Raw genomic sequence first — 23,034 nt, forward strand, 5'->3', positions numbered from 1 at the left:
TGTTTTTGTACTAAGTCTTTGAAATCCAATGTGTATTTTGCACCTACAGAACATCACAATTAGAACTTCAGTGTCTAATCACTATCACAGTGGACAGTGCAATTCTGGTTAGCTAACATTCACTGAGATTTTTCTATGTGCTTTACCTGCATCCCTTCAATTACTTCTCACAATTCTGCAGTTGACACTATCAGGCTCGTTTTACAGGTGAGCAAACTGAGGCTTAAGGTGCTTAAGTTATTTACTTGAGGACAGCTGTGGAGCATGGTGGAGTTGGGACTGGGCCATAGGGCTTTGACTTCAAAATAATGCTCTGAATTAAAAGGAAAGTCATCAGAAGAGGCCACATGGCGATTTCTGAGACATTTATGGGAAGATATTGAAAATTAGACTCGGGTGAAAGCCGTTTAACAGCAGGTCACAAAGTGTCTGGAAATATGTTTGAAAGAAAGAAACATTTTGAAGCAAAATGTGGGGGAAGGGAGCGTGATTGTTTACCCATTAAGACACACCACCCATATTCCCCAGAGTTCAATTCTTCCCTGCCAGGATGTTCCTTTGGCAACTGTTCGATTGCCACATACTCAGAACAGAGTGACTTCTCTTCCTTCCATTTTAAACTTCCATCTGCTACAAAGTTTGGGTATATATGCTTCGGTGGCTGGTATGAATTAAGACTAGAGTCTCTGAATAATCCTGATGGCATAAAGCTCTGTAAAATATTACACTGGTGTCATGGATTATACAGATGTACACAAATGGCAGTTTCCTCCTTTTACCTTCACACAATGTGAAAAATGAGTAAAATATATTTCTCATTGCACTTCCCTTGTGCTTGGGGACTCAATGAACTCATTTTAAGTTTCTGCGTCTTTATAAAAATATTTTGTTTCTATTGAAATATGTTTTTGATCAAGAGCATAATTTCACGGTCGCATGTGTGTTTCTGAAACAAATATGTATATGGAGCAAGTGCACAGAGGAAGGTTCCATCTCCGGCCCATCCCAGGACTGGGGTCTCAAGTCTAACCTCAGCCTTATTGCTAACTCATTAGATGATCTGAAGGGAAGGGATCAACTTCTGTCCTCACTAATCAATCTCCCATTCTGTCACACTCTCTCATTTCTGGACTTGAAGAATTGGAAATACAACTGACCATTTTCAATTATATAGATGAAATTCAACTCTTAAATTCATGGGATGTCGTAAACTTCAGACAAGCTCCAAACAACATTAATTCTTTATGACACTTTTGAATATTCAGCTCATTTTTTTCAGCTATATCATCTGAATAGTGAGATACAGGGTCTTGCTTACCCATCCTCATCCTGCACTGTAAATTTTGTGAGTCAGGTAGAAGAAGATGTAATCCCTGTTACATGGTTAAACCAGCACTAATCACAATAATAATTTATATTAGCAAACACTTATTGGACCCTTTATAAACTGCTTTACACACCTCATTTAATTCTGATGACAAGAGTGGTAGGTATTATCTCTATTTTATAAATGACAATACCAACTTGTCCAAAGTGTCTAAGCCAGGACTTGAATCAGGTGAGTCTAATTGCATCAATGCTTGTCACCAATAGACTACATACATTGCCTCAGATAACAAACTATTACAATACTTGCCAAATTTACAGTAATAGTTCTTGGTAGCCCCATAAATAATGGTGATATACACAGAAACACACATGCACACACACAATGGAATATTACTCAGCAATAATAAAGAATGAAATCTTACCATTTGCGACAACGGGGGTGGACCTAGAGGGCATTATGCTAAGTGAAATAAGTCAGACAGAGAAAGACAAACACCATATGATTTCACTTATATGCGGAATCTAAAACACAAAACAAATGAATAAATAAAACAAAACAGAAACAGACCTGTAGATATAGAGAACAAGCTGATGCTTGCCAAAGGGGAGGAGGGTGGGGGGGTGGATTAAATAAATAAATGAATATATATTTATATATTTTTAGACGGAAAAATGTTCATGGCAAATGGCCCACTGAGGGAGGGCAGGGCCAACCTAATAATAATAATGCGAATAATACCAAACATATCAAGTTGTTTAAGTATAAAACAAGATAAAGCTTATAAAACACCCAGAAAAACATTTTTCTAACAAATAAAATTCCTACGGTATTTTGTTTGAGGTGAAATTCACATGACATAAAACTCTTTTTAAATGAACAATTTGGTGGCATTGGGTACCTTCACAATGTTGTGCAACCACCAACTCTACCTAGTTCCAAATTATTTCTATTATTCCAGAATACAACCCTGTAGCCATTAAGCAGTTTCTCCCCATTCCTGCACACCTCCATTCCCTGGCAAACACTAATCGGCATTCTGTCTGTATGCTTTTACCCATTCTGGATATTTCATGTAAATAGAATCATACAATATGTGACCTTTGGTTCCTGGCTTCTTTCTTTTAGCATAATGTCTTAAAGGTTCATCCACACTGTAACACGTATCAGTCCTTCATTCCTTTTTATGGCTGGATAATATTCTATTGTATGGATAGACCACAATTTGTTTATCTATTCGTCAGCTGATGGACATTTGAGCTGTTTCTCCCCTTGGCCATTATGAATAGTGTTACTATAAACATGCATGCACTTGTACTTGTTTGAGTACCTGTTTTCAGTTCTTTTGGCTGTATACCTAGGAGTGGAATTGTAGGGTCACATGATATTTCTATGTTTAACTTTTTGAGGCACTGCCAAACTAGTTTTCATAGCAGCTGAAGCATTTTACATTCTAACTAGCAATGTAAATGGGTTCAAATTTCTCCATACTAACTAACACTAACTAACACTTGTTATTTTGCTTTTTTATTATTATTGTCAGCCTAGTTAGTATGTGTCAAATGGTACCACATTGTGGTTTTGATTTACATTTTGCTAATAAATACTACTGATGTTGAGCATTGTTTCATGTGCTTGTCGGCCCTTGTATATCTTCTTTAGAGAAATGGCTATTTGATTCCTGTGCCCATTTTTTTTTCCATTGGTTTGTTTGACTTTTTGTTGTTGACTTGTAATTTATATATTCTGGATATTAGATTTTTTTCAGATACATGATTTGAAAATATCTTCTCCATTCTGTAGGTTGTACAGACTTTCTTGATAATGTCCTTTGGTGCATAAGAGTTTTTAATTTTGATAAAGGCCAGATTATCTATTTTATCAATTTAGATAAATCCATTGCTAAATCCAAGGCCATGAAGATTTTCCCCCTGTCTTCTAAAAATTTCATGGTTTTAGCTGTTATATTTAGTTCATTCATTTTGAGTTAATTTTTGTATATTGTGTGAGGTAGAAGTCCTGTTTACTGTTGTTTACTCTCTTTATTTTTCCTTCCTAGGAACCCTTGAAAACAAGGGACTGCATATTTTTAACCTGACTTCTCTAACCAAGTCTGAAAACATTTTATCTGCCGCACTGTATTTCTATGTTGGAGAGCTAATAAACATCAGCCTGAGCTGTCCGGTGTCAAGAGGATGTTCACACCATGCTCAGAGAAAACATATTCAGATTGATCTGTCTGCATGGATCCTCAACTCCAGCAGAAACCAAAGTCAACTCCTGGGTCATCTTTCAGGAGATGTGACCAAACCTCATCGAGACTTTGTGCCCTGGTTGTCTAAAGACATCACTCAACTCTTGAGGAAGGCCAAGGAAAATGAGGAGTTCCTCATAGGATTTAACATTACCTCCAAAGGACACCAGCTGCCAAAGAAGATGTTAGCCTTTCCTGAACCTTATATCTTGGTATATGCCAATGATGCTGCCATTTCTGAGCCAGAGAGTGTGGTATCAAGCTTCCAAGGTCACCGGCATTTTCCCACTGGAGCTGTGCCCAAACTGGATAGCCATATTAGGGCTGCCCTTTCTGTTGAACGGAGGAAGAAGCGTTCTGCTGGGGTCCTGCTGCCTCTGCAGAACAATGAGCTTCCTGGGGCAGAATATCAGTATAAGGAGGACGGGGTATGGGAGGAGAGAAAGCCGTATAAGACCCTTCAGACTCAGCCCCCTGAGAAGAGTAAGAACAAGAAGAAACAGAGAAAGGGACCTCACCAGAAGAGCCAGACACTCCAGTTTGATGAACAGACCCTGAAGAAGGCAAGAAGAAAGCAATGGATTGAACCTCGGAATTGTGCCCGGCGATACCTTAAAGTGGACTTTGCAGATATTGGCTGGAGTGAATGGATTATCTCCCCCAAGTCCTTTGATGCCTACTATTGCTCTGGAGCATGCCAGTTCCCCATGCCAAAGGTAGCCATGGTTCTCTGTCCTGTACTTCCTGTTTCCATAGAATAGAAAGACACACTAAGTTGAGTGTGTGATTCCATTTACAAAATCCACCTGGACGCTTCTTTATTACATTCTAAAGTGTAATAGGTAATATGGTTATGCATGGTTTTTCTTTAATAGTTGTCAAACTAATATAAAGTCAGTATTAGTATGAAGAAAGATATGAGAAAAAATGTATGCGTAAAATCTGCTTTTTGTGTTGCTTCCAAACAAGGTGCACATTTAGCTATGTGGTCTTAAGTTAGCTATGTGTGAAACTACACCTGTTCACGATAAGCAAGCCCCAAATAATGGAAGGCTGCTCTTGGAGGGATATTCAGAAAATGAGTGGACGTGATGGGAGCAAAGGAAAGGATTAATTGGATTGATGTCCTAATGAAGAATATTTTTCGATAGTCTTTTGTGAGATGAATTGCCCCCTAGGGGGTCAAGATAAGGGTTGGGCCAGGTAAAATCACCTCGTGAAATTCACTAGATGTTTCTTTCATTTGCTTTCCTGATAAACATCAAAATGGAAGGCAGAATAGTGTGCAATGACTCTGTAAACTTCTTCCAAGACTCATTTCAACTGGTCAGTGCTTACCCGTGTGTCATGCAGGGACTCTAGTCCCACTCCCCACATAAGAATGCAGGATATGGTGAGGCCAAAAAGGAACACCAATGGAGCCATAGATAGGGGAGTCATACCACTATATTCTGGTGGCTGGTGGCTGGGTTGGAGATACAAAAGCAAACATACACCAGTGTCCCAACAAGGGATCTTCCTGCACCCCAGTCTCGCTGGAGGTCGGGCGAGACACACAAGTAGGATCCCCACGATCCACAATCTGCCGTCTGGATGTCTGCCTGCCAACCAACCAACCAACCAACCAATGCAGCCATGGCAGTTTTACCAGTGGCTAATGGCTAACTGGTTACAGGTGATGGCCAACCAGTCATAGCTGATGGCCATCTACTACCTGAGCCAGCACCTTTCCACCTGAGGCCAAGAGCCTGGAAACTGCTCTCTGGAACTCTGTCCCCACACCGTGTCTATTTCAAAATCAATGGGGAGTGTACTTTATCGTATCAGTACTCAGTATCCTGATAAACATATTTTCAAAAGCTTCCCCAAACCTACCCCCATCTTGCCCAGCAAGTCCAAGTGATTGTTCTCTTCTAATTTAGAGTTAGTGAAATATACTGGTGCCCTCTGGCCTTCAGTTAAGCTTATTGCTGCACTTGCATTGTTAGCTTGTAACAGGTTGAATTGCTGTTATACAATGAAAAGTGGTTCTAGAAATAGAATTCAGAGGAAGAATAGAGGGGTTTTTGGTTTTCTGTTTTTTTGCAAAACTTGAAGTGAATCAACTTTTGCTGCTCTATGATAAAAAAAAATTGCTTCAAAGAGTAAGCAACTTCTGCTTATAAATTTTTAAAGTAGCATGTTCATATTCCAGTCCTGTGATCATTGGGATGCTAAATATAACACACGCACAAAGCAAAGGACTGACTGAACAAAGCCATATCAGCCTCGGGGCCAGGAATTTCACTGAAATTCCATTTTCTTGTTGGAATGTCTCAGAAGCATGAGCTTTCTACATGTTCTAACATTTTTGCTGATTCTTCCCCAAAATTTTTGCTGATTCCATGTTTTGTAAACTGAAATACAAAGTAAAGATTATATACATTTACAATTATGTAAAAGCCTTATCTTGCATAATATTCATAAAGGACATTTCAGTGATCAAACAAAGTTTTTCAAAGTGGGATAGCATTTAAGAACACACAGCAAAGATGCCATGTATAACAGGCAGGGATGAATCTTTATTTTAAAGAGTGGCTTGCTTTGTAGCGTTGAGAGACAGAAATGGATTCAAAAATCTCTCTCTAAACCCAGGATGACTGATTTTTAAGTGGGCCTCTCTGACTCTTCCAAATAACTGTTCTCACTCTCATAAACTGTAATTTCTCTGTTCAAAATCTCATAAACTGGGGGAGGAGTTTTTCCCTTCCCTCCTGACTCCCGATTTCAGGGCCTAGGGAGCCATGAAAATGCAGCGATACTCAGTCGGTTAGCTTTTCAACCTCTGACTTTGGAGACGTGGCCTTGTCTCTGCTCCCCCAAAATTAACCCATCTCCTGTTGGCTCAGACTGCTTTTTCTGTTCAAAAACTTTGCTGTTGCTTCAGTACAAGTTTACCATGGTTCTCAGTGACCTAAAGAATAATAGTTTTAAAACTTATGAGGGATAAGTAAAGAACAGCAGAGACAAGTTTAAGGAGAGAAGTATGTTAGTGCAACAGAATGATTAAATGTACATACTTGGTCATAGCTGGGCTGCTTAACCATAACGTGCCTGAAAATTGCCCGGGAATCATGTTACTATGTAGGTTCTGATCCAGTGGCTCTGGGGGTAGAGCCTACGATTCTGCAGATCTCACAAGCTCCTAGATGTTGCTGATGATGATGGTCCAAAAATCACACTATCAAATAGTGTGCAAATTTGAGAGTCCAGTCCTTTGGGCTCGAATCTTGGTTCCGCCTCTTACCAGCTATGGTTTTTTGGGGAAGTTACTCAAACTCTCTGCGTGTTCGTTTTCTCAGCTTTGGAAGGGGTACAACAGTAAATAATAAAAATAATAGTATCTACATAATAAAAACAATGGGAGAGTGAGGTACTAGAGCACCTTACACATAGTAGGCACTCCATGAATATTTGCTGTTGACATTATTATTAATGACCATTGTTGAGACTGAGGAGAACAGAGAATTAAATGCAGGGGGCTGAAGAAAGATCACATAGGGAAAGGGATCAAGAGAATAAAAGATGTAAGACAAGAAGAAGTTCTGTAAATGTTTCTAGTCTCTTTTTGAACATCACAAAGCCTAAAATAGGATTCTCCCTATGGGTACAACAGCCCGTAAGCTCTTCCAGTAACGTTTCTTTGGAGAATAATAGAATCAGGAGAGCATCGGTTGCAGCAACTAACTCATAATAATATTTGTCAAAACTTGGAATGGCATCAGAACTCCACGGAGACATAACAGGGATAAGTGTGGAGTTTCTTTCTGAGCTTGAGATTTCCTTTTGCCAAATTGAGAGTGGAAGTTTGGCTGTTACATGGAGTTCTCAGTCTCTCATCACCTAGTGTAGATCCGCTTAACTTTTAAAGGATTCTAGTGGTTCCTGTTAAGCCTTCCAGGCTTTGTGGCTTTCAAGTGGTACAGTCACCAAAAGGATGGGAAACGTGAAGCCATAGGAAGCTGCTACGTAATTAATCAGCATCGCCGTTATCAGCACGGTGTCCGACGCGGTAACCAGAGCGAGCTGTTTAAATGGAAATACAGTCCGAGCAATGGAGGAAAATAAAGTCTCTGACCAGATCAGCACAAACACATGTGGAATAACTGAGGCGCCAAAGAACTTTCAGACTTTAGATATACATTTTGCCCCAGAGGAAAGTTCTCCCAGGCCAGACTCCTCTGCTGGCCCTCCTGCTTTTTGGCCTCCAGAGCGAAAAAGCCTGCTCTGTATGGTGGGGCTCTGTGTCTGCAAAAGTCGACAACCTGTTCTGTAATTCAGAACAGCTGTGTTCTGCCTTTCCCAAATTCCAGGCTTTGCCCTTTCACTGATTCCAATTAGATAGTTTCTGGGCTATCACACCCATGTGGGCTGGACGAGAAGAGTGTGGAGCAAAACCCCACGGCCCTGGTCAGGAATGAGGGCTCTTAGCTGATGACATACTCTTCCCTGCTAATGCATTTGTAATCAAATTCATCTCAAGGACATCATACATAGCTTGGCAGATGCGGGCCTGACCACTGCAGATTTCATTCACAGACGCTGCAGTTTGGACTTTTCTGATTTCTAGCCCCTACAGCCAATCTGTTCTCCTAGGGAGAGATCCCTGGAATTCCGCCATGAGATGAAAACTACCCATATAGCTAAAGCCAAGTCGTATGCCTTTGCCTCTCTATTATCTCTTTAGCAAAGCTGGAAAACAGAGATTTCCAATGAAAATGATAGAGCCATTGTCACTGACAGAGCTCCAAGAGAACCAACAAGGATTAGAGGAATGAAGTTATTTTGCATGGAATGATGCAAAAGCTAGAAACAACAATGACACAGACTTAGGCAGCAAAGAATCTAAACCAAGCATCCTATATAAAGAAGAAATTTGCATTTAATGAGTTCAAAATGATACCCCTGGATTAATTTCCTGGGTTTTCCAATTCCATATTTTGGTCACAATTATGAACTCTAAAAACCCTAACTCTTGATGTGCTGAGTTACCTAAGCAAAAAAAATCGCCTAAACTGATGATGAAGTCATGTTTCACACTCATTAAAAAGGGAGACCGGGGAGGAAAATAACACAGATTGAATGATTTCCCAAGTTACGTGAAGAAAATCATAAGAAATATGACCAGAACTCAAAAACAAACAAAAATTAAAGACTGGCAATATGCTTTAAATAAGCAAATTAGTGCATGAATCTTTTGTGCATGACATAATTATTCTTCATAGTGGCAGCTTGTTCAGAGGATTTTATAATGAGAAAAAAAGTGGGAAACTCCCTGGAAAACTGAGAGGTTCCTGATAAGACATACCAACCCAGAATCACAGGCTTGCATTTAATTCCATGAGCCCACCAGAGACAGCTCATAGTTTCTGAATCTATCATTTGTGAGTTAAGAGCTTAAAAAAAAAGAAGGACCGGAATTTTCCTGGGAAACACCCAAGAATATTTTCCATATTTACTCCAGATCAGTTGCACAGAAACTTTTATTTTTGTTGTTGGGAATTATTTCCATAGAAATAGGTAAAATGGAGGGTATGCTATTTTTCATAAGTATTTCATCCACTTAGCAAGTACTCATTCAGTGCATAAAGCATGCACTGTTCTAGGCATTGAGGAATATTAGTGCAGCGCACTGTGTATCGATAGAGGCCTCATCTACTTAAATAGATCCTATTCATATGAAACTTAAATATTATAAGAGTCATTAAAACATTAACAATAACAGAATAATGTCGGGAAAATGTATTGTTTAAAAAAAACTCTTTGGGGCATTATCATAAGCTATTTGGATGACTGAGTCTTAAAAATAAATCAATAGAGAAAAGTAAATGGCTGCAAAAGTTTTCTTTGGATGTTAACAATGCTGATGAAATAACAAACAATGGTTATTGACATAAACTATATAATACCGACTGCAGTTTGTGTCAGTTACACACATTTTATTGAAGCTGCAGAGCACATGATGTACAAAGTAAAACAACTAGACTTCCTTTCTTTAAAGGGAGAATACCTTCCTTTGCAAAGCTAATTAATTGAAAGTTAGCATTCCTTTTTAACACATACTTAAAGTCTCTAGGAAGAAAGGGTGAAAAACAGTTGTCCATTATTAAGAGTAAGTTTTTAAATAATTTATGCCTATTCACAAGAAAGTTGAAGGCTAACATATGGATAATTGTTTTCGTTAAAATTGAAAGATGGGATGAGACAAATCAGCTTTGCCCTTTCTCTGCCAAAAAGAATTCTACATTTTTTTTTTATATAGTATGCCAGATTTCTATATTGTTTGCTTCTCCCTTAGCTTTTATGTGCCCTTAACCTTTTAACTTTTTCCAGTTTCCCATAGTGGGAGTTTTAGGAGTATGAAATTAAAATACCAATTCATTGGGGCAGAGGTGCCTCTTGAGCCATGAGAAACATGGCTCAAAATCCTGAAATTTAAAAGCCAGAGTTTTGGCCTAAATCCTACTCCTGAATTCACATGTGATCTCTGGCAAGTTACCACATTTCTGTTTCAAAATATGCTTAAAACAAAAACGGTTTCACCTGCCTAAAAGAGACACTGGGAAAACTCCTGTTGCAAAGTGTGGCACTTCTTGAAGACGTTCTGACCACTCTGGCAATACCTAGCATTCTGGGCTTGGAACAGTGACTGTTCTCAGTGCCCAGCAGGGCTGTAAGGCGCTCACTAAATGAAACCACATGTTTCACATGGATGTTAATGTTCCCATTTGGCATTCTCTCAGGAACAGATTTTACCCAGGCTTCTTTGGTCAAACTTCTGACATCCATGGGATAACCTTAGGCCCCCTGCGTTATTCCCAGAGGATATGGCCTCCTCTTTGAACACTTTTAACTCTACTGCATTGAAGTCTGAACCCATGGAGCAACAGTGACCCCCAGTGGCCAATGGTGCGGTCTTCTTAACCCCCGTTTGTGTTTCTAAGGAGAGGTGAATATATACTGGAGTCATCATCCAATTTATCCTTGTGGCCACTATGAAATAAATCAATGCCCTTTGACGTGCTTGGTTTTAGTTTTATAAAATAGTGTAAATATCACTACAGTCGTGGCAATAATGTGTCAGTGTTAAATAGGGTGCTTGTTAGGGTTCTTTATGGAACCCTAGGAAGTTATTTGTGTTGCAGTCCTATTATTGAAAACATCCTAGGATGTATTAAAGCTGTTTGGGGACTCAGTTGTTTTTAATTAAATGATTTTTATTTAGGTAACTGGGTTCAAAGCCTCGCTCTTACCAGCTGTTTGATTTTAGACATGTTTTTAACTTTTTTAGTCTATTTCATTACCTGTAAAATGTAAGAAAAGGTAGTCTTGTTGTAAGAATAGAGATACTACATATAAAATACCTGGCACATAGCAGGCACTTAATAAATGATAACCATTCTGGTGATGGTGGTGTAGGAGATTGGGCTAAATGTGTAATGATGCCAGGGCTTTATTAACTTGCTGAAAGGAATTTATTATGTATGTATTTTAGGATAAGAGATGAAGAGTGGAAAAGCAGTTCCACTTAACGTATGTGTTCTTCTCCCATTTCTTTTCTAGTCTTTGAAGCCATCAAACCATGCCACCATCCAGAGTATAGTGAGAGCTGTGGGGGTCGTCCCTGGAATCCCTGAGCCTTGCTGTGTGCCAGAAAAGATGTCCTCGCTCAGCATCTTATTCTTTGATGAAAATAAGAATGTGGTACTTAAAGTATATCCTAACATGACAGTAGAGTCTTGTGCTTGCAGATAACCTGGCAAAGAACTCATTTGAATGCTTAAGTCAATCAGTTTATTTTTATGGACTTTGTTTTTCTTTTGCACTGCCAACGCATTTCATTCCAAAAGAATTTTTTAATAGTCAAAAGAGAATGAGCAAATAGACAATTTCCACCATGGAGAACTGGGATGTATTTGTTTCTGAATGTAACTAAAAACAAGATTTTAGTAAATATGGACATGTACTACTTCTTTTAATCACACAAGAAACATGGTAACAAACTGTTTTTAGAACTGTTAGAGAACACAGTGATTTATTTTTGTAATGGGCTTGGAAAAGAGGTTGGAAAAACAATAATAGCTTATCATTTATCTCTACTCATAGAGAATAGAATAATTTCATATTTCGAAGTAGGCTTATTGCCTTAGATTCCTGAGCAATTCAGCAAGTGCTAAATAATCCGATCAACTCTGATGTTTATCTTAAAACTGCTTGAGACTCTTGTTTACCTGTGTTTTTCTCCACAAGGCAGTGTGTGAGTAGCTGAGTGGAGACAGTATGTGCTGAATGTTAGTGTGTATATATCTATGTACCAGTGTACATACTGCCAGGTGCCTGTGCCTCTGTAGGAAGGTTTGCTTAACATGGTTTTATAATTCAGTCTACATAGGATTCTTTGTTTTTTTGATTTTCATGTTCTGGCAAGCACCATTCAATTATGAGAACTTAACCAAAAAGGATACAGTGATCCAAGAGCATATGCAGAGAGTTACCACTTGGCCCAGCCATTTAATTGGAAATACAGTTGTTTTCATTTCATTGCCTCCCAGAAAAGGAAACCAGCAACCCAATTTTCCAAAACCCAGATGTAATTCCACTTCTATACCTCTTTTTCACAAGTACTTTCATTTGTTCTTTTAAATTGAGTTCAAAACTCCTTCCTGAAGCCATTAAATTTTTAGTTCTCTTGCTATGCCTTTACTTTCTGTGAAGTAATCAATAGATACTGAGGCTCAAAAATTGATGGAACATTAGAGATGTCTTTAAATGACCAATTTAATCACAATCAGCCACATCTATTTCCAGGCACTTTTTCTCATGGCTCAAGGCTTTTGACTCAGCCATGGAAGCTGTTCTTTAGCAAAATTCATTAAAAATTATCCACCAAGAAAGGGAGTCAAACATAGACACTTTGTTTTTTTCCCCATTTCTATTTGTTATAAATACCTACTCTTAAAGTTTTGCCCTTGAGTATTGTCTCAAAAACCTCTCACGCACTATAGTGACATGTGTGACAGCAATGTTTTCAGACCATGGATTGTTGTTGATGTGTCTATGGTTTTCCCTCACCTCAGTTCATTCTCATCTCATTAGAGGCAACTAAGCCATTTCAGAGGCTGTGACATACCAGAAGGAATGAGTTTTTGCTTTGTTTCGTTTTATTTTGTTTTGTTTTTTAGTCTCTGCCTATAACTATCTATCGTGGTTCATCATTTCATAAATATTTACTGAGAATCTATTTTGTAAAAGACACTTTGTTAACCATGTGTCTTTAGTGTCCTCGCTGGTAAAATGAAGTGGCTGTCTAGCTGAACTGGAACGCTCTTCTGGCACTGAAAATTTGGGATTATTATACTAGCTGTTTCACACACATCTTCCTTGAATGGGTGGTAGTGAGATCTGAAAACACTGCAAGTACTCCTGTTCAGAAACCAAAGGCAAAAACATTCTATTCTTCAGTGCTTGTGAGTGTGGACTTCTCTAAATGGGACTTTTATCTTTTTGGAAACCCACTGAAAAAAAGATCACAATGAAAAGAAGCTCTTGACACTTTTGGAGTCACACAAAGGCTGGTGTGCACGTGCGGTAACTCTGTGAATGAGACACACCAGTTCTAAATAATGAATTAAGTTCTGGTGCTTGAGTTACTAGGTTTCTGATGTTCATTACTATTTGTTCTGATAGCATAAGGATAAAGATTCACAATGACATAGGTGATGAAATTACTGTTTGAACATTTTATCAAAATGTGAAAGCAAAATTACATAATAGAAGCAAGCCAGCATATGGCCACCATAGCCTATGTTTTTCAATCAATAAAACTTCTTTTTCATCGGTAGATTTGATTAAATCAAATCTTAATTTAGTTTTTTTTCTAGAGATATATCAACCAAACTTCTAACAATTCTCAGTATTGTTTCTCAGCCTTCTTTTATCCAGATGTCTGTTTGTTACCTTTTTTAATTGGACTTGATTACATATTACAAATTACATCCTAAAATGGCCCCAAAAGTTCTCTAAATAATAAAATTTCCAAGTACAAACGAATTAAGATTTTACTTTAAGTAGCAATTTATATGAAAAAATTGCAGCACTATGAAAGAGCTTGGGTAGTCTCTTGGCAATCAAAATACTTTCTGACCAGTAGTTATTTTGGGGTGGCTTTGTAATCATCATTTCACTACTGCATTGAAGACATTTTATGGTATAACAAGAAAAGTTTTATTTCCAAAGAATAAAGGAAGATTACTTTTCAGTAGTGGGGATTGAAGTAAATGAGTTAATATTTTAATTAATAACAGTTTACATGAAATAGTTGGAAAATTAAGTGACTGTTTTACAATTGTTTAGGTACTAGTGTTTGTATATTTTACTACATAGACATTTTGGTAAATCTCCTGATATAAAAGTGGCAGTGGTGAAAGGAGAAATTACATTTATAATGCCATTTCCTAAGTCATGCATCTCCATCTCTGTCCTCTCTGTCTCTCTCGCCCCCACTCCCCCTTACTCTCCCTCTCGGTCTGTCCTCTGTCTGGTCTCTGTCTCTCCCAATGCCCACCCCCACCCCCACTCCTAGATGTGAGACACACATGCACAAGCAAAGTCACTTAAAAAAGGAATTCTTTTTTCAATAACTATTCACTTAAATTCAAATTAAGGACCTGCCAGTGTCAATATAGTATTTTCAAAGTACTTTCTTGTAACCTGTGTAAATAATATACAATTTACAGGAATTTGGGGTAGAGTATTGAAACTGGAAGATTGGATTCCCCAGAGCTCAGGACTACAATATTCCAGATGCATTTTTAAATTCATCTAGGTAATATATTAACTAATGATCATTTATTCATTAACGTAAGATTTTTACCTTAATATTTCTGCAAAAAATCTCTGTTGCCCATTTAATATTTTTATAGACAGTCATGTGTATATAATGCTATTATCAGTCTGACATAAAAATTTTGTATAATTACATTATCCAGTTTAGTCTTTCTGTTTTCACTTTTCTCTGTGCTAACGAGTAACTAATGTCTGAATGTTGACTTCCTGTTGAATCAAAGTTGGGTTAAAGAATGGCTATAATAACCACACCTGATGTGTAAGAGTAAATAGGAGATTAAATAAGAAATCTTGGGTAAGTCCTCACATCTCAGTGTAGCTCTTTTCCCCTTACAACTGTATTTTAATGTAGTTTTCTAGGTGATTAAATGATCCCCCTTTTCTAAAAACCAAGCCTTTCCTCAGCTTTCCACCTACTTTCTGTAAATGTTTTAGTTGAGAATTCAATGCTTTGTACAGTCAATGGCAATTTAAAATATATATATTATATATGTATATGGAAAAACTTTAAAGATGCTTTTAATTTATTTAATGACTGTTGCTTTTCTATAATGGTAATAATTTTCATCCTTAGATGGTGAGAAAAAAATTCTTTTTACTTTAGTTATTACATGCAAAATGAAATTTGGTTCTTTACTCAAATCCACTAAAGGGGCGCGTTGCAGTGAAACTGTGAAGGGACGCTTCACTACTGACGTATAAGCTTTGCTGAATTTGTATCCTTTTCCTCCAGTAATGGAGAGCTTTCCATTATACAGTATGAAAATAAAAATTACTTCATTAAAACATTTCCCCATTCTTTTCTATTTATCATTGGGAAAAACAACATTTTCAAAACTTTTCAATGGCTGCACTTGTAAAGAGCTAATAAAGTTTGAGCACAGAGCTGGACATTTTCAAGTTCAAATGGCATCATGAATGGAGCATCAGGATATACTGTTAACGCAACATGACTAACACTACAATAATACTGAAACACACCCATAAGGGAAAAATTCTCATGTTTTAAACTTGAAAAATTCAATTTGACTCCTTTCTTTCTTTCTTTCTTTTTCTTTCTTTCTTTCTTCTTTCTTTTCTTTTTCTTTCTTCTTTTCTTTCTTTTTTTTTCTCTTTCTTTCTTTTTTCCTTCTTCTTTTTTTTTTCTTTTTTTTTTCTCCTTCTTTCTTTTTTTTTCTTCTTCTTTCTTTCTTTCTTTCTTTTCTTTTCTTTCTTTCTTTTCTTTCTTTCTTTCTCTTTCTTCTTTTTTTCTCTCTTTCTTTCTTTCTTTCTTTTTCTTTCTTTCTTCCTTCTTTCCTTCTTCCTTCCTTCCTTTTCCTTCCTCTTCCTTCCTTCCTTCCCTCCTTTCCTTCCTCCCTTCTTTCTTTCTTTCTTTTTTCTTCTTCTTTTTTTATTTATTCTTTTTTTTTTTTTGGATTTCTTCTTAAATCAACAAACTCCACATTTCCTACCTGGAGATTTTCTTTCCTGGATGCCTGACTCACTATTTTGAATATAACTTTATCTCATCAGTCATCGTTAACATTTTAGAATAATAAACATCTAATTTAATTATCTGATCATTGAGATGTATTTGGCCTTGTTTTGCCTGTAGCTTTCTATTTAAAAAGTGACCTGAGGTTATGAAATAAATATGATTTCATATTATTTTCACTTGTTTAATCTATCTCTATTAGATTTATGCAGACTTGATGTTTAATTAAAAATCATAGCATTTTGGAACTACAGGACACTGTAGAGATTTTGAGCATGTTCCTTTACCTCTCCATGCCCCATTTATCTCACTGTAAAGTGGGGCAATAAACTTCCTGCCTCAGATGTGTTATAAGGTTTAATGAGATAATACATTAAATTACTTTGTCAAGTGCCTGAAACAGGATAACTACTTCATGACTATCATTATTATTACTGTCTTCCTGTTTTCCAAATGAGGAAATGTAGACATGTTGTGGTTTAACCGTATTTGGATCTCATCATGCCCTACTCTAAAACTGGCTCCAGCAGGATGGGTCCTTCACACTAACAAATAGGGCACCTGACAGAAGCTGGACATGCTGGTAAAAGCTGGGAGGTTTATATAGCAGCAGGGCTGCCGAGGAGGGCTGTAACTATTTTCCACCAAGCATGTGAAAAAATTTGAAACCCAATGTTCAGAGAGAGAAGACTGAATCAGACACCAACAGAGCATTGAGCCTTGCAGAGTAAAGAGAGTAGCTGCCTTGTTTCCTGATGATATTCCACTTTCTGTTTCCATCTTTTGTAATCTCGCTTCCGGGCCCTTGGCTATTAGAGATATCCCTGTTAACCCAGTGAAGTGCTCACTTTTACTGAAGCAGATGTGAGCTGATGTGTGTAATTGCAAGCAAAAGAATCTTGACTATGATATATATACTAAACTGTTGAGCATGCCAAGGCCGTATGATGAAGTTCTGGAAAAACTGGTATTTGAACCCTTTGTAACCTAACGAGAGAGGATGGCTTGTCTTCAAAGTCAAAGAGTCTTGCATGTGAATCCTGACACTGCCAGTTACTAACAGGGTGACATGTACCAGATGATATGTGCCTTTGAGGAATATTGACCAGGCCATCATACCATCAGGGTGGTCAGTTCTGTAATTAATGCAGACTTCCAGAAAAGTCACTGTTTTAACAGATGACTCAGTACTCATGCCAGAGGTTGCCTTGAAATAGCTCATAGGGTTGGACTTTGTAGCTATTAGAAGATATGGGGAGGTTAGTATTGAGACTAAGAACTTGAGTACAACTCCACATCATCCTATACATTATTTAGTATTACTAAACGTTATTCACATTGTACAAGACTCTATCTTAGTTGGAGATGTGCTTGATGATGTGACAGAATGAAGAGCCACGAACAGAGCGGGAAACAGGATACTATGTCTTCTTCCATTCCTCTTCCTCTTAGCAAGTAGGGTAGAAGTTGAGCCCCATTTCTGGCAAGGTGAGGAATGGGGTAAAAATGACCCCCCTAACATAAATTGTGATAGGAACTGTCTCCTGTCCCTTTTTAAATTATAATGAACACTTATTATGAATCTAAACGGCAAACACGATATATAGTAATCATTTCAGGGTAGTTGTTGGGATTTGTTTTTGTAAGAATTCCCCTGTCCTATTTACTAGGCCTATTTTCTCCAGGCCCATCAGAGGGTGTGGAAAGAAATCCACCTTTGGTTTACCTCAAGTCCAAGGCCATAGTTATCTGGGTATTTGAGCTGCAGCCTACAGGGAGAGAAAAGTTTATTGTGAGACATTGGAGGCTGCTGATAAACAAGGTTAGAACATGAAACATACTCCTTCCTCCCACCCTTAATTTGACCAATTTTACTTTGCGCAAAGTGGTTTCATTTTGTCCTCATTTCCTTCTGGAGCACTGAAACACTGCACCGAGGGCAATAAGAAATCCAGTTCTAGGAAAAGTTAAGTCAGAGAGTAGCAGGTGTTTTCCTCCCTACATTCCCTTCATCCAGCCCCCACACCCAATCCATCTCTCTCTCTCTCTCTCTCTCTCTCTCTCTCTCTCTCTCTCTCTCTCTCTCTCTCTCACACACACACACCACACCACACACAGATCCTGGCTCCAATGCAGTGTCACAGGGAGGGAGGTACAATTATGTTCCACCCCTGACTCAAAATATTAGCCAACTGAATTTTCAGACTGGAAACACAGGCAAACTGCCATTAGGTTACAATCAAAACCACCCCCACCCATGGGGGCTCAGGCCAGATGTGAATGCAGCAGTCCAGAGGTGAGCCAAATATGTGCAAGAACCATGTGACAGAGCTTTTCCAAAAAGGACTTATTTAAGAGAAATATTTTGGTGTTTATAGGACTTCAGCCGTGCTTTCTGGAGATTTTCCATCACTCTAAACATTGATATACATACACACGAACATACACGGACTTTTAAAATTGGGTCCAGAATATGTAATTTCAGTAAGTCATCTTATTTGTTAGAAATGGGGGAAATTAATGACACAATATCAAAATATTGGCAGGTGAAACAGTTACATGGACAAATGCTGTATGGAAGTTGGAGCCCACACTCTGGTGTCAATAGCTTGAATCGGGAAACTCAGAGCTGTTTGTCATGTTTGTGTGATTTTATAACGCAGAGGTAGATGGCATGCCTGGCTGGGGTGTGTGCATCGAGAGACAACTGAACACTTTGGAGCTATGCTTTCTGCTTCCTTTGATCTGGAGCTCACTTTGTAACACTTCCAAGGGATGACCATATACAAAAGAGAAGTTACAGGTTTGACGGATTGGGTTGAGAGCATTTTCTAGTTACAGTTGCCTCTGCTGTCATCAACAGTTCCATTACCTCTAACAGAGTGTTATAGGAGTTGTTTTTAAATTCCATCTCAGTCCAACTAGTTACAGATTTGAGGTCCAGAATTCACCATCAAAATGAGACATTTCCATCTTGTGGCAGGCTGACTTCTCTGCTGCATTCTGCTTTGAACTACCTATTCGACACAAGGAAATGACCCTGTGCTCGGAGAACAAGGGAGAAATCACCTGAACATGACTATATCGATTTAAATTAAAATGTCATATTTATTTAAATTAAGAATCTTAAATCTTAGACTTCATTATTCTTTCGCAGATCTCTTGCAGCTTTCTGGAATAAAATCTGAATCTGTGAGAAGGCTCAATATAGATGGCACATATAGATGATGGTCTACAAATCTAAATTAGGATGGAAAAAAAATAAAGCAAGTGGAAAATGGAATGATTGAATCTACGCAGTGAACACTTACTTATTGAAAGGATTTTTTTTTTTAAGTTTACTGAATTTATGGGAAAATGACAAAGCCAAGCCCTAGACACTCATAACTGATGAAAACTAATTAGCTTGATTACATAGACTCTTACTTAAAAAAGAAAAGACAAGAAAAATATCAGTGTTGAACCACTGGGAATTTGAAGAATGTCACTGTGACTACCACTAGAGACAAAGAGGCCCTGTAGTAATTTATTCTTCATCAACATAAATAGTGGCTGGAAGGGGAGGGACCCCAGATAAGAGATTCTTCAGTAGTTTGCATGACAGGCAGCTTGAGTTTGAGTTGTGGCTTAGGGTGTAAAGGTGCAGCATCTCATAACATTAAAACATTCAGAAAAATGTCCTTAGCAAACAAAAGCATTAGGAAAACTTAAATCTAAGGCTGCACAACTACTGTAGCCACTATCCATCTAGGCTATTTAACTTCAAATTAATTAAAATGGAATAATGAAAAAAATTCAGTTTCTCAGTCCAGGAAACCACATTTCAAGAGCTCAGTAGCCACACGTGGCTAGTGACTAGCTTGTTGAACAACACAGATATACATTTCTATCATCACAGAAATTTCTCTTGGACAGAGGGGTCTAAGCGGTAAACAAGAAGTCATTTCACTTTGACTCTATTGAAAAATGTCTGTTTTATGTCCCTCAGCTAAACAAGGTGCACTATCAAATAGGGAGATCTTTGGCCAATATGGAGGCTCTGGAAGCAATAAAAGATGCAGCACCCTCGTGGCTGATTAAAATTGAGAAACTATTACAGATGCAATTGGTAACCCACACTTATTTAAGATTATATGTTAATCACTCTCTAACCTAAATGCTGCCTCAGGTCATTTCTCCTGGCACTTAGTCCAGTTTTGTTTACTCACTTGCTATTTATAATGCAGATGTTAATTACCAAACACAGCTGTGTTACTCTTTCCAGAGTTATATCATATGCCACAGAAAGCTCCCAACACCTTTTCCTTGACTCTAAACATTTTCTCGTGATAATATCAAATTGTCCACAGTTATTCCTAATTCATTCAGTCCACTTTTGCAAGAAACAAGTGTTTTTCCCTTTCTGGACATTTGGAATATGTGTAGATGACAAATAGATAGGTGGATGGGTAGATGATAGGTAGATAAACTTGAATATTGATAAACCATTTTACCCTGTTTTTCATCAACAGTGATTTCAATTCCTGTTTGATAATAACTCTGTTCATTAATTTTTCTACAAGTGAATGATTTTACAAATGAGTTAGTCACAGCCATGTAAAATGTATAAAAAATCATAATATTATTGAGATTATTATATATTTATATCTTATAAAAGGGTAAAATGTTTCCCCAAATTTCTCATCAGTACTCCTTCCTTTGAGATAGTAGATTGCTGTCAAAATAAGTAATAAATACTTAAAATAATTCTGTCAGAAAAGTAGCTATTTTCAAGGCTAAAATAGAAAGTTGCGGGTATAAACTAGACAAAAGCAGTTTCAGACTCTCCAATCGCTTCTCTGTGTGATGTTGGATGTTTGCCCAGAGAAGCTGCAGTTTCAGAGGGGAAATCTTCAGTCTCTGTAACCCAGAAAATGTAGTTGCTTTCTGTTTTCTGAAGGACTTACATCTCTCTAAAACCTTCAAATTTAAAAAAAAAAATTTCCAGGATACACAAGTCTGTGTCAACTGACTGGAAGTATTAATGTTTCTGGACTAAAAATGGGATCGTGTGTGTGAAATATATCTTATGTTTTCAAAATGTGTATGTAGCTCTAGGATTTTTTTCTCAGCATCTACAGAGATGAATGGATAAACAAAAATGAGTACTGAATTATTTATTTGTGCTTACAAGCCACTTTTGAGTAAAAATTTAATAACTGAAGTAAGATTTTTGGAATGGAAAGTGTGAGCAATTATAAGTCGTCAAGATGATGATATAATAACGTGGATAATAAAGTATTAGGGTTGAGAAGTGTTCATAAATTCTATTTGGAAACCAGTAAATAAGTGGACTTATCTATTTAGTAAACTAAACAGACTTAGTATAAGAGAGACTTCTAAAGGGTGGAGAGTAAAGTTCTAAGCACTTGCTTTGGAATTCTTCCATGGCTCAGAATAAGTTGTTATGATTCTCTTTGTCACAGCCTCTCGCTCATTGAATGCAGGAAGAGCTCTCCCCATTCCATTCTCTTTCTCATGTGTGCTATGTAGACAGAGGTGCCTGCACACACACACACACACACACACACACACACTTACAGAAAGTATTTCTCCAAATATTCTCCCCACCCAACAAATCTACATTAAATTCCCTCCAGTCTCTCTGATGCACCTGCATTCTGATTTTCTGGCTAGGAAAGAGAGAGTGAAACTTTTGGAAGCTATCAAACTTCTCTTAAATCAGCCAGGTAAATGAGTTACACATGGCTTTTAATGTCCATGGGAACTCCCAATAATATAGTGAGGAATAAATGCCATGCCCACAGCAATGCATGGAAACCTACCAACACCCGTAGTTTACTATTGTGAATCTGGTGGTTGTGGAAATACGTACCTTGTGGCACCATAAAATCTTATAAAACTTTTAGATATTATTGGTTTCTATGCATTGCATCTATCAATTCATTTGCAATTCCTAATAATTAAACCTAATAAATCTTCCTGGTTTTCTAATTGTGAATAAGGAATGTTAATAGTATTATTTCATTTTATAGGTGTTTTGGTAGATCATAGAAACAAAAATCATAAAATTCTAAACCTCAAAGTAACCTTAAATATGAATAATAATATCAACAATATCTTTCATTTATTAAACAATAAACAATACTAATTTCTTTTCGCAAAAATCTAGCTTAAATCTTTATAGCAGCAGAGCCGGAGACTTGGAGAAACTCAGCAGATGTTCAAGATCTAACAGTTAATAAAAGGTAGGCTGACTACATTTTAGCTCTGATTCATCTGAATCCAAAGCTGATAGCTTACGTATAGCCACTATAATTGACAGACTTACTCTATTAGTAGCGCTCACAACTTATTATGATGACTGGCATACATGATGCCACACTTTGGGATATTATTATTCCCATTCTATAGACAGTGTAAATGAGGCTCAAAGAGGGTAAGTGAATTTTCTAAATTCACCATGACAAATTAAAATACTCTTCTCAATTTTTATTTTTGGATTCTTTGAAAATAACTTTATCATCATTATCATTTTAATTTATTCATTCCACAAATATCTATGGAGCTCTGTGCTGGGCACACCGTAAGATCTGGGCCTACAAACAAACAAGGATAATGCTGGTGCTTGCCATCAACAGTGCTCAGTCAAATGGGACTCAACAGGTGACTTGGCAGGCAAAGCAGCGTGACACAACAGGATGCCAAGGAGGCTAGGTAGTTGCCCTGTCCACCTCAGAAATCCCAGTCAGCAACTTCCACTCTTGACCCAACAGGCAGTAGAAAAGATGTTGCCTGCCTTGGGCTGACCATCAGAGTACAATTTTCAACCACTAGAAAGCTGGGCTTACTGCAGGAACAACCCGGAAAGTGCAGAGCCATTTCCTGGCATCTGAGACTACTAGCTCCGGGCATCTGGTTTATAAATTCAATAAACATTTATTGAGCATGTACAATATGCTAGGCCCAGAGATGTAAAGTCACATAACACACCATGGGGACACTGATGTGTAAGAAAAATTAATAGTGATTGCAGTATCAGCGCATCATAGATATGTGCTCCGGGCATCATCAGATTCTCCCAACTCATGTCCC

The 23,034-nt window shown here is 37.6% G+C and overlaps 1 protein-coding gene across 1 annotated transcript in view; it reads left to right on the top strand.

The window, feature by feature from the left end:
- Positions 1-15,500, top strand: part of BMP3 (bone morphogenetic protein 3) — a 28,634-nt gene extending 13,134 nt beyond the window's left edge. The window contains exons 2-3 of the mRNA XM_033106674.1: positions 3,387-4,297; positions 11,184-15,500. Coding sequence (XP_032962565.1) covers positions 3,387-4,297; positions 11,184-11,375 — 1,103 coding nt within the window. The 3' untranslated portion in view covers positions 11,376-15,500. The remainder of the gene's footprint in view (positions 1-3,386; positions 4,298-11,183) is intronic.
- The last annotated feature ends 7,534 nt before the right edge of the window (positions 15,501-23,034 follow it).

This window comes from Rhinolophus ferrumequinum, chromosome 5 (genome assembly GCF_004115265.2).
Source record: "Rhinolophus ferrumequinum isolate MPI-CBG mRhiFer1 chromosome 5, mRhiFer1_v1.p, whole genome shotgun sequence".
In the NCBI taxonomy this organism is placed as follows: Eukaryota; Metazoa; Chordata; class Mammalia; order Chiroptera; family Rhinolophidae; genus Rhinolophus; species Rhinolophus ferrumequinum.